This window comes from Esox lucius, chromosome 1, assembly GCF_011004845.1.
Source record: "Esox lucius isolate fEsoLuc1 chromosome 1, fEsoLuc1.pri, whole genome shotgun sequence".
NCBI classification, from domain to species: domain Eukaryota; kingdom Metazoa; phylum Chordata; class Actinopteri; order Esociformes; family Esocidae; genus Esox; species Esox lucius.
In genome coordinates, this window is record NC_047569.1 from 11,823,602 (window position 1) to 11,836,253 (window position 12,652).

General features: G+C 44.0%; 1 protein-coding gene across 1 annotated transcript in view; it reads right to left on the reverse strand.

Moving 5' to 3' along the window:
- Nucleotides 1–7,599: 7,599 nt before the first annotated feature.
- The window catches only part of cwf19l2 (CWF19 like cell cycle control factor 2), a 29,551-nt gene continuing 24,498 nt past the window's right edge, over nt 7,600–12,652 (reverse strand). Inside the window, exons 14-19 of the mRNA XM_029116937.2 lie at nt 9,604–9,816; nt 9,397–9,513; nt 9,125–9,280; nt 8,532–8,612; nt 8,135–8,236; nt 7,600–8,027 (exon numbers count right to left, since the gene is read on the reverse strand). Of these exons, the coding sequence (XP_028972770.2) occupies nt 7,887–8,027; nt 8,135–8,236; nt 8,532–8,612; nt 9,125–9,280; nt 9,397–9,513; nt 9,604–9,816 (810 nt within the window). The 3' untranslated portion in view covers nt 7,600–7,886. The remainder of the gene's footprint in view (nt 8,028–8,134; nt 8,237–8,531; nt 8,613–9,124; nt 9,281–9,396; nt 9,514–9,603; nt 9,817–12,652) is intronic.

Consider the following 12,652-nt stretch of genomic DNA (forward strand, 5'->3'; position numbering starts at 1 on the left):
ATCTGCCAATGGAACAAGACAAATTACACTACATAAGACTTCTTGAAACAGGCACAACTATTTTGGCATCTGAAAATGGCATTAAATAATTTTTAGTAATTCAAACTTAAAATAAGGAGTGGTTTTCAGTCTGAAAATATTATTAATATTGATCTGATGTCTCAATATTGTTCCTGTGTCTCTCTCAAAACAAGATATATGTGTTAAGATTTTCAAGGCATATTTAAGTTAATATCTACAACCCCATTTCCAAAAATGTTGGGACGCTGCATAAAATGCTAATAAAAACAGAATGCAATGATGTGCAATCATTTAATCCCTATATTTAATAGAAAATAGCACAAAGACAGCATATACCATAACATGTTGAAACAGAGCCATTTTTAGTTTTTGGAAAAAATATATGCCTGTGCTGAATTTGATGCCAGCAACATGTTTAAAAAAAGTTGGGACAAGGGCATTTTTTATCAGTGTTGCATCTCCCCTTTAAATAACATTGTAAGAGTTTGGAAACTGAGGAGACCAATTGTCTGTAGTTTGGAAAGTGAAATGCTTTCCCATTCTTGCTTGATATAGGATTTCAGATGCTCAACAGTTCAGATGCTCCTTTGTCCTATGTTTAATTTCACAATGCGCCAACTGTCAGTGGGTGACAGGTCTGGACTGCAGACAGGCCAGTTTAGCACCCAGACTATTTTACTATAGTGCAGAATGTGGTTTGGCATTGTCTTGTTGAAATTGGCAAGGTCTTCCAAGAAAAAGACGTTGTCTGGATGCCAGCATATGTTGCTCCAAAACCTGTATATATTGTTCAGCATTAATAGTGCCTTCACAGATGTGCAAGTCATCCACACCATGTGCACTAATGCACCCCCATACCATCATGGATGTTGGCTTTTCAAAATGTGTGTTGATAACAAGCCAGATGATACGTTTCCTTCTTAGCCCAGAGGACATGGCATCCGTGATTCCCAAAAATAATTTCACATTTTGATTTGTCTGAGAAGGTGGTGGCATTTCTGGATCTTGCTTAAATCTTGTATCTTTGCAAGGTAGAGTTTTAACATACATTTGTGGTTGCACTGACAAATTGTGTTCTCAGACGACAGTTTTCAGAAAAGTCTATTTTTAATGCAGCACAGAGATCTAGGGGCCCGAAGATCACGGCCATCCCATATTGATTTTTGGCCTTATTACACAACTGTTCTAGTCTTTCGTTGCCCCTATCCAAGCTTTTTTGAAACATGTTTCTGGCAATAAAATCAAAGTGGGCATATATTTTTCAAGGAACAATAAAAAAAATCTGTTTCAATATTTGATAGGTTGTCTTTGTATTATATTCTTTTGAATATAGGGATTAAATAATGTGCACATTTTTACATTCTGTTTTACATTTCAGTTTTACACAACGTTTGAAAACGAGTTGTAAAACCCTGCTGTAGTAAAATTCAGGTGATGCTTAAATCACACATCTGGTCTTGATGAATTAAATACAGCTCTGGAAGAAATTAAGAGACCACTGTACCTTTTTCTTTCCTTTCCAAAAAAGTGGAAAAAGAAAGTGTTGAGTGTGGAGCAGAAGCGTTCAATTTGCAGTGGTCTCTTAATTTTAATCCTTCTGTTCCTCACTCAAAACCTTCCTTTTTGACTTTTTTGAAAAGGAAAGAAAAAGGTGCGCGGGTCTCTTAATTTTTTCCAGAGCTGTATATTAAACATCAAAATCTCTACTGTACATTGTGTAACAAAGTGACCACAAATGACCAACGCTCAATGGAAACCAAAATTACTAACCGACAGGGCTGAAGGCAAACTCCCACCAAAAATCTAAGTAAACAATTGAAATCACAGGCTTTTCCAACTTGTGCAAACTTTATCCCGGCAACTCATAATGTGACTCAGTAGTGTGTATGGCCAGATGAGACAGCATATGGTGTCCTGGGGGATCTCCTCCCAGACCTGGATCAGGGCATCAGGGAGCACCTGGACAGTCAGTGGCGCTAGCTGACGGCGTCGGATGCACTGATACATAACGTCCCAGAGGTTCTAAATTGGATTCAGGCTTAGGGAACGTAAGCACCAGTCAATGGCATCAACGCCTTCATCAGCCAGGAACTGCCAACACATTCTGGCCAGGCCCGGTGCCATGAGGGGGCAAGAGGGTTCTTAACCCCCTCAGTTTAATTTTCTGCCCCACCCCCCCCAGTTTAAGTTTTAAATACCTTATATAAAAATAGCAAAAAAAAAAGATTTTCCCCTCGTCATTTTTAACTGTCCCCTAAATCACTTCGTCCTGGCGCCGGGCCTGTTTCTGGTCACATGAGGCCAGGCATTGTCCGGCACTAGGAGGAACCCACTGCACCAGCAAAAGGTGTGACGATGGGTCTGAGGATTTCATCCCAGTACCTGACAGCAGTCAGGGCACCGTTGGCTAGCAAGTGGAGGTCTGTGCGACCCTCCAAGGATATGCCATCACTGACCAACCGCCAAACCGGCCATGCTGGATGATGTTGTAGGTAGCATAATGTTCACCACGGTGTCTCCAGACTCTTTCATGTCTGTCACAAATGCTCAGTATGAACTTGCATCTGTGAAGAGAACGGGGCGCCAATGGCGCACCTGCCAATTCCTGTGTTCTCTTGCCAATGCTGCTGGGTTGATGCCCTTCTACGGCCCTTTCCAGTTCTCCTTATGTAACGGCCTGTCTCCTGGTATCTCCTCGAGATGCTCGAGACTGTTCTGGGAGAAACTCGCTACGTATGGATGTATCATTCTGAAGGTGCTGGACTACCTGTGCAACCTGAATGGGCTGCAGGTACCGCCTCATGGTACCAGTAATGCCAAAGACACTAGAAAAACACAAAACTAGAGAAGAATCAGTCAGGAAGGATATGGAGAGAGCAATTGTCTGTGGCCACCACCTGCAAAACCATCCCCTTTTTGGGGGTTGTCTTGCTGTTGCCCCTCCAGTGCACCTGTTGTCACTTTCATTTGCACCTAAACAGGTGACATTGATTCACGCTTATGCTTCCTAACTGGGCAGATTTATATTTTCTGTGTTTTACTGTGATGATTACGTGTTTCCTTAATTTTTTTTGAGCAGTGTAAAAATGTAACTTGTTTAGGAAAGGTATTTTATTTTAAGGACTTAAAATATTTTTTAACTAGAAACAAGATAAATATACTTGATTTTTTGTAGTGTACCACAAGTATTTGCACAGCATCACATCTGTCTCTTATTAAGCAGAGGTGTTTGAAACATTAGTGCATGCACAAAAAAGTTGTCAATATCTAGTCTTAATAATAGTTTTTGCAAAGTATTGTCAATCTAAATCAAGCTGGCGATAATGATGCAGGTATCAATCAGAGAGAGGCAAAACATTAGGCGTGCCAAAATTGTTTGGTACATTAAGAAAGCTACACAGTTGATAGGATGCCCTGCATAATGAAACAAAAACCTACAAAGTATTGTCTGACAAATCAGGAACCATCCTAAGGAAGCAGGCATGGATGAAATAACTATACCATGAAGACTTCATCAGCTAAACTACAGAGGCTAGACTGTATGGGGCACAAACACTAGCTAGCCTAAAAAAAAAAAGAAGCAACTTAGCATACCAACTTAGTAACTGTAAAATAAGGTGGAGCGGTGTTGTTTTAACATGTAACGCTGCCACTGGAGCTACCTCACTTGTCTTAATTGATGACGTTACCACTGACAGCATCCACAGGACAAATTCTGAAGAAAACCTTGTCTGCTCAGAACCAACCAAATGCCTGAATCCCATTAAGCACTTGCTGAAGCCAAGACTGAAAGTAAAATGCCATGAAACAAACAGGAGCTGAAGATACAGGCCCAGCAAAACATCACCATGGAAGACAGCGGTTGGCTGATGCCTATGGTGAGCAGAATGGAAAGCATTTGCAAGCACTAAACATGACAACCTAGGATTATGCTAAATTTTCCAAATACCTTCGGGTCCCTAAAATGAGGGGCTATGAATAAATGAAGGGCTGTAATTCCTACAAGGTACATGTTTTATGGATGATAATACCCTCAAATTAAAGTTGACAGTCTGCACTTTAACCTCTTAAAGTCATAATTCCTACTTTAATCCAATGCGTTGGGTACACAGCCAAAACAACAAAACTTGTGTCACTGTCAGAAATACATATGGAACGCATGGAACATTGAACATAGTGTAGTAGTAAACACACAAATTGTATACCAGTAAGAATACACCTAAGATATTGCCCAGTGAAGGACCAACATTTTTGTAAAAATAAAACATAAGCAAACCTCTCTTCACACATTTCTTTATGAAATTAGCAATCTTGGTTCTCCACTCCCTCCCGTGGGCTCACCACCCACAGGAGGGACCATAAGGGGCCGGTGCGAAGAGGATCGGGCGGCAGTCGAAGGCAGGGGCCTAGACAACCCGATACCTGGACACGGAAACTAGCTCTAGGGACGTGGAATGTCACCTCGCTGGCGGGGAAGGAGCCTGAGCTAGTGCGTGAGGTTGAGAGGTTCCGATTAGAGGTAGTCGGGATCACCTCTACACACGGCTTGGGCTCTGGAACCACACTCCTTGAGAGAGGATGGACTCTTCACCACTCTGGAGTTGCCCATGGTGAGAGGCGGCGGGCTGGTGTGGGTTTGCTTATAGCTCCCAAGCTCTGCCGCCATGTGTTGGAGTTTACCCCGGTGAACGAGAGGGTCGTTTCCCTGCGCCTACGGGTCGGGGATCGGTCTCTCACTGTTGTTTGTGCCTACGGACCGAACGGCAGTGCAGAGTACCCGACCTTCTTGGAGTCTCTGGGAGGGGTGCTGGAAAGTGCTCCGACTGGGGACTCTATTGTTCTACTGGGGGACTTCAACGCCCACGTGGGCAACGACAGTGACACCTGGAGGGGCGTGATTGGGAGGAACGGCCCCCCTGATCTGAACCCGAGTGGTGTTCAGTTATTGGACTTCTGTGTTAGTCACAGTTTGTCCATAACGAACACCATGTTCAAGCATAAGGGTGTCCATCAGTGCACGTGGCACCAGGACACCCTAGGCCGCAGGTCGATGATCGACTTTGTTGTCGTCTCATCTGACCTGCGGCCGTATGTCTTGGACACTCGGGTGAAGAGAGGGGCGGAGCTGTCAACTGATCACCACCTGGTGGTGAGTTGGATACGATGGCGGGGGAGAAAGCTGGACAGACTCGGCAGGCCCAAGCGTACTGTAAGGGTCTGCTGGGAACGTCTGGCCGAGTCTCCTGTCAGAGAGATCTTTAACTCCCACCTCTGGCAGAGCTTCGACTGGATCCCGAGGGAGGTTGGAGATATTGAGTCTGAGTGGACCATGTTCTCCACCTCCATTGTCGAAGCGGCCGCTCTGAGCTGTGGCCGTAAGGTCTCCGGTGCCTGTCGAGGCGGCAATCCCCGAACCCGGTGGTGGACACCGGAAGTAAGGGATGCCGTTAAGCTGAAGAAGGAGTCCTATCAGGCCTGGTTGGCTTGTGGGACTCCTGACGCAGCTGACGGGTACCGACAGGCCAAGCGGGCTGCAGCCCGGGTGGTTGTGGAGGCAAAAACTCGGGCCTGGGAGGAGTTCGGTGAGGCCATGGAGAAGGACTATCGGCTGGCCTCGAAGAGATTCTGGCAAACCATCCGGCGCCTCAGGAGAGGGAAACAGTGCCCTACCAACGCTGTTTACAGTAGAGGTGGGCAGCTGTTGACCTCAACTGAGGATGTCGTCGGGCGGTGGAAGGAATACTTCGAGGATCTCCTCAATCCCGCTGTCACTTCTTCCATTGAGGAAGCAGAGGATGAGGGCTCAGAGGTGGACTCGTCCATCACCCGGGCTGAAGTCACTGAGGTGGTCAAGAAACTCCTCGGTGGCAAGGCACCGGGGGTGGATGAGATCCGCCCTGAGTACCTCAAGTCTCTGGATGTTGTGGGGCTGTCTTGGTTGACACGCCTGTGCAACATCGCGTGGCGGTCGGGGACAGTGCCTCTGGGATGGCAGACCGGGGTGGTGGTCCCTCTTTTTAAGAAGGGGGACCGGAGGGTGTGTTCCAACTATAGGGGGATCACACTTCTCACCCTCCCCGGGAAAGTCTATGCCAGGGTACTGGAGAGGAGAATACGGCCGATAGTAGAACCTCGGATTCAGGAGGAACAGTGTGGTTTTCGTCCAGGCCGTGGAACACTGGACAAGCTCTATACCCTCTACGGGGTGTTGGAGGGTTCATGGGAGTTTGCCCAACCAATCCACATGTGTTTTGTGGATTTGGAGAAGGCATTCGACTGTGTCCCTCGCGGCATCTTGTGGAGGGTGCTTGGGGAATATGGGGTCCTGGGTCCTTTGCTAAGGGCTGTCAGGTCCCTGTACAACCGAAGCAGGAGCTTGGTCCGCATTGCCGGCAGTAAGTCAGACTTGTTCCCAGTGCATGTTGGACTCCGGCAGGGCTTCCCTTTGTCACCGGTTCTGTTCGTAATTTTTATGGACAGAATTTCTAGGCGCAGCCAGGGGCCGGAGGGTGTCAGGTTTGGGGACCACACAATTTCGTCTCTGCTTTTTGCAGATGATGTTGTCGTGTTGGCCCCTTCTAACCAGGACCTTCAGCATGCGCTGGGACGGTTTGCAGCCGAGTGTGAAGCGGTGGGGATGAAAATCAGTACCTCCAAATCCGAGGCCATGGTCCTCAGTCGGAAAAGGGTGGCTTGCCCGCTTCAGGTTGGTGGAGAGTGCCTGCCTCAAGTGGAGGAGTTTAAGTATCTAGGGGTCTTGTTCACGAGTGAGGGAAGGATGGAACGGGAGATTGACAGACGGATCGGTGCAGCTTCTGCAGTAATGCAGTCGATGTATCGGTCTGTCGTGGTGAAGAAAGAGCTGAGCCGCAAGGCGAAGCTCTCGATTTACCAGTCAATCTACGTTCCTACTCTCACCTATGGTCATGAGCTTTGGGTCATGACCGAAAGGACAAGATCCCGGATACAGGCGGCCGAAATGAGCTTTCTCCGCAGGGTGGCCGGGCGATCCCTTAGAGATAGGGTGAGAAGCTCGGTCACCCGGGAGGAGCTCAGAGTAGAGCCGCTGCTCCTCCACATCGAGAGGGGTCAGCTGAGGTGGCTTGGGCATCTTTTTCGGATGCCTCCGGAACGCCTTCCTGGGAAGGTGTTCCGGTCCCGTCCCACCGGGAGGAGACCCCGGGGAAGACCTAGGACACGCTGGAGGGACTATGTCTCCCGGCTGGCCTGGGAACGCCTCGGTGTCCCCCCGGAAGAGCTAGAGGAAGTGTCTGGGGAGAGGGAAGTCTGGGCATCCCTGCTTAGACTGCTGCCCCCGCGACCCGGCCCCGGATAAGCGGAAGAAGATGGTATGGTATGGTATGGTTCTCCACTCAGTACACCAGAAGATTTTTGTTTATTACTCAGATATTCTGGAAGTAATCTGTCTTGGCAATATAATGTTGTCATCAGCATACATAAAAATGCCAAGGAACATATCTGAAACATTCACACAGGAGCTTGATAGCATATTAGAATGGCAAAAAAATGTAATATTAACTTAATCAGCATGACATCACACAAAAGTAAATGACAGAATTAAAGAAAAAGTCAAATTTATTTTTAGACCAGTCAAAAGAACGTATTTTATCCACACAACAATTATACATAAGCGTTTAAGATACAGTTGGTTTTTCTGTACATCAGACTAATCTGCGTAAAACAAGTGAAATGATCAGAGGGGATTATGACGCAAAGGTTCTTTCATTCATAGCCTACAAAGACAGCCAACACCATATTGCTTGCAAGCAGTATACTGAATATTTTCAGATATACAAAGGGCTTTTTTAAAACTCGTAGACTTGTGGGCTCTTAAACAGGTTCACTCAGCTGCCTGTCTTTGTGCAGTCAAAGGGTTTCCACCACTGGGAGAACTCGAGGACTTTCTTCCTCTGATCATCAAAGTTCTCTCTGATAGATTTCCGCCATATCCTGGGCTCCACGTCCAACATCCCCCCAACTATTTCCTGGAGAGGGGGGAGGGTGAGTTGATGATCACCTCAGTTGACATAAGACATGTAAGCCAGTCCACATAGACAACTAAAGCATATTGCATGAATTGTTATTCACTGACCTTGCCAAAGTAGTGGGGGAACTTGTGTTCGTTCTCTATAACGTGAGCAAAGCCCCCCTGCAGACCAAAGTCTACTGAGAAGTATGGAAGACCACGTGGCACCTGACAGAGAGGTAATTCACACTCTTACACACACACCTCTTCTCAAATCCAGAGCTAAGAACATACCTGGCTCTAGAGCTATTGTGGACAATTACAGTCCTGGAGGGCTGAAACACTTCTGTTTTTCTCTACTACTCAATCAAGGACTAATTCACTAGGTGAATGCAATTAAAGTAAAAAAGTGTTTGGGGAGCACAGGACCTCAGTTGCCCAACCTCTAGTGTAGATATTAGCAGAGGAAGACAGGAGCTTAACAATAGCAAAATGGACAATATGGGAAAATAAAATAACTCACAGCATGGCGGATGTCTTTGGAGGAGAGATCCACGACCTTCTTATTCATCGCCCACTCCTCATCACACTCCATGAGTGCTTTCTGCAGGACACACAGACACCTCATGTTTATATATGGTACACATTTCCTTTATAACAAACTATAACACAAAGTATCACTATACTTTTGAGGACCCAAATATTATTTGGAATTCCAAATCTTACTTTCCAGAATCCCTAACAGTTCAGGTCCTTATGCTGCTCAATTAACCAGAAGGGTCTATACTGTAATCCTTATGCCGGAAGGAATGCATTCTCCAGACTTCTACTTTGGTTAAGCACCCAAGTCACCACAAGGAGTTGCTAGGGCACAAGTCAAGGCAGTCAAATTTGATTACTAGCCCCGTTAACTCAGACGGCGCTGGCCAATCTACAGGACCCTGAGGCTGATCCATGAGGAGGATTTGAACCCTGCTCCTGCAACGATACAGCTAACTCCAAGGAACTGACTTCATTGCCACATAATTTAGGGCCAAACTGTCTCAACTCCAATTGTAACTTTGACACAAAATTTTACCTGATGCCACATAGTAGAACATATATACACAAACACACCTTGAAGTAAATGGGAGCCATGTCTCCCAGTTCTCTGGGTAGAGGGATACACTCCAGGACCATGTGCTGGCGTCTCTTTACGTTCATGTGCGTCTCCATGAACACACAATCCTGATCCTGGTTTTCAAACATCTGCACCAGCGCCTTGCGGAACGCCTGCGCACAAACACAATGTTTCACAAAAACTTACTTCCTGGTCAAATTAGTGAAATTCAATAAAGTGGGAGGGTGTTTCCAGGCTACAGTATCAGCAAAGCCTTTAACTGGTTTACCTGGATCTCAGTCCACACATCCTCATCCAATCCAGTGGCAGAGCAGTGGTGTTGGAGCGGTGCAATCAGACAGTGACCTTCGGTCAGAGAGACACCTGCAGGTAGGCTCAGATACACCTGCAGACATGCGGTCGGAAGTCAAATGTTGAGAAAGTATTATTGCTACAAATCCCATGAGACCAAATCAATCTTCGCCTACTTCCTTACCTTGGTTCCTATTGCGATGAGGAGGTGTTTCTGTAGCTCCGGATTGCTAAAGCAGTGATGGCATTTCTCCATGGTAACGGCCAACCGCCTGTGTTCTGCTATGGCTCTGCTTCTCATCCTCTCCTCGTCCTGCCCCTCCCCCTCTCTCTGGGCCACGCTCGACACAAACATGTCATCAAGAGTGTAGTTGTCGCCGTCTGCCTTTCCCATCATCTGACACAGGTCACAGAAGGAAGACAAAGTAGGGTTAATGTCAGTTTACTGCTCCCAAGTTTGCTTATTTTAACTGATACAGTGAGACAAAATGTTTTTACAGTTCCCCTGATTTACATTTATGAAGCCACACAGGGGGGTAGAGACAAGTCCAGACAGAGACACAAAGGGCTTGTTTCATACGAGAGCTTGTTTCATATCAGTCCATCAATATGTACATAGCTGTAGGTGAGTAAACACACAGGAGTGGACATCATTAGCTAGTGTGGTATTACTAGCTAGGTTTATCTGGAATGCATCATAAGCTAGGTTTTTCTAGTATGTCATCATAAGCTAGGGTTATGTAGTATGGATAGGGCGGGGCAATAATTAAATAATTTTGTTATAGATTTTTTTTATAATTCAATAATGAAAATAATCATTTTGATATTGTGATATTACTAAAAAGGTTTTAGAGAATACTATTATAAAAAAAATTACAAAACAATACCTTTCTTTCTAAATCTCTTGCATTTAACTTTAAGTTTAAACAGGATACTAAAATAAAAGGTACTTTTTTTAAAGTATATTTTAAGATAATGATAATAATATATTGTAATTACTATCCTATTAACACAAATCTTGAATTCTGTGATATGTTTACGGCCATACCGCCAAACCCTAAGTATGGCATCACAACCTAGGTTTATCAAGTATGGCATAATTTGCTATCTTTAATTAGTTAAGATAGGTTTTCATGAACTCGTTCACAGATTGTTTTGGACCATCACATTTCCAGCTTATATTCTCAGTTTTAAGTCTCAGGTATATTGTAAAAGCCTGCATGGATAACTGCATTCATGTAGGTCTAGAGATTTTAAATCATCTCATTTTTAAACTTCAAACTGAAATGTAATCCATTTCAGCAATCGTTGCAAGTCGAAACAACTGATGGAAACATTATTTGAGTTGCTGGATTGCTTAAATGGATTTGTCAAAACATAGCCTAGGGATTTGTAATTACATCTCAAGTGGATCATGTTATGCAATAAGGGTGGCTTCATCTACTTCTGGGAATTGTGAAAAGTGGCTAATTCTAAAAAAAATATGCTAAATTTATCTATCTTTCATAACATTAGAATACAGTCTAACCTAGATTGGATACTAGTCTCCTGAGCGGTCATGCCACACCCTATACTCAAAGCCTTGTGGCCAAAAGCTGGAACCAGCACTGAGAACAGTACAGCAAAGATATTGAATATTATGGAATATTAGCTAAATAGTCTGGCACTATTAGTGTCTATCTTTGTAGGTTCTATGATTGTATTTCTAGGATTTTACAAATACTTTTTCTATGGATACTGGGTGAGCTGTGGGGATGATGTCTTTTCACATCCTGTTTTATTGACAGGTATGAATCTGTGAGAGCAAGCTTAAGGGTGTGTCTGAACTAAGGCTGGGTGATATAGCAAAAAAAAATTATCATGATATTTTATATCATATAATTTGATATGGATAAATATTCACAATGCACACTGGGAATGGGAATTTCCAGTAATTTCACGCTTGAGTTCTCCAGCATATCTATAAAAAAAAGTGTACTTGCCCAAAGGTGGTTACATTTTGAGTTTATTTTAGTTCAATGCTGTTGGCTAACGTGATGTGGTGTTTTCAGTTAAAGAAAATTATCTACCTGAAAACATTGACATGTTTTGTTGAATTGCATCACATACAAGTAAACAATTAAGATAAGCACAACAGAACCGGAGAAGGCTTTAACCAAGCAAATCTGGCACTTTCACCTGCAAATAGCAAAGGAAGGTGGTCTGTGTGTTTAATGCAGTCTGCACGTTTTTAGAGAAGTAAATTAGATATCAAGTTAAATCAAGACAAATACAAATATTACTTAAACTCATCCCTAAAAATGATGTTAAAGTTAAAATGTTCTTCACTGTAATAAAAAAAAATCATATATTATTAAAAAAAAAATAGAGCATTAAACAAAACCAAAACAACAAGACCATTATATAAACAAAACAACAAAAAGAAAGGTATGATTTGAATGTCAGAACATGAGGTAGAATACAAAATAAACATACTGTTGATATTATATTGAACGAATAATCCACAAAGTATATTGCAAATGGATTTTAACACTTTATATAACTAGAAATAACTTACCCCATTCACCCCAATAACTTACCCAACATCTAGCACCCCATTCCCCTCAGAAATGGGGTGCTATTTTTCTCTCCATATATTGTAACTGTGGAAAATACTGCTGTTAATTTTGTTGTTTGGGTCTAACATCAGGGGAAGTGGATGTATGTTGACTCATCGATGGGCGATTAGAGACAGTACAATGAAACTCAGCGAGATCCGTAAGGTGGTACTGTTTGAAATTATGAAACAGGTTTGGTAGTCAGACCGGACTGCATTACCCATAAAACACCACTACCAGTGCCCACCTTCAGGAGTTAAGCAGAACCGAAACAAAAGACTGCTCTTCTATTAGCTGTAATTTATCTACATTATCTGAATCCAGCTTTAATGTCATAATTCTCTGTCAGAACACGAGGGACACTCTAGCTGAAGCAGCTCATGGACACCAAAGCAGAGAGGTGATGTGTGTGTGTGTGTGCTGGGCCTGTGTGGAGTTCATGCTCCCAGCCTCCACTAGTAGGATATTAATGAATCTAGAGAGTTCTAACTACAGACAACTTCTACCTGGGCTGCATGCACACACATATACCCCACTCATCACACAATAATTCATGCTCAAACGCACACCCCACTCATCACGCAATAATTCATGCTCAAACGCACACCCCACTCATCACGCAATAATTCATGCTCA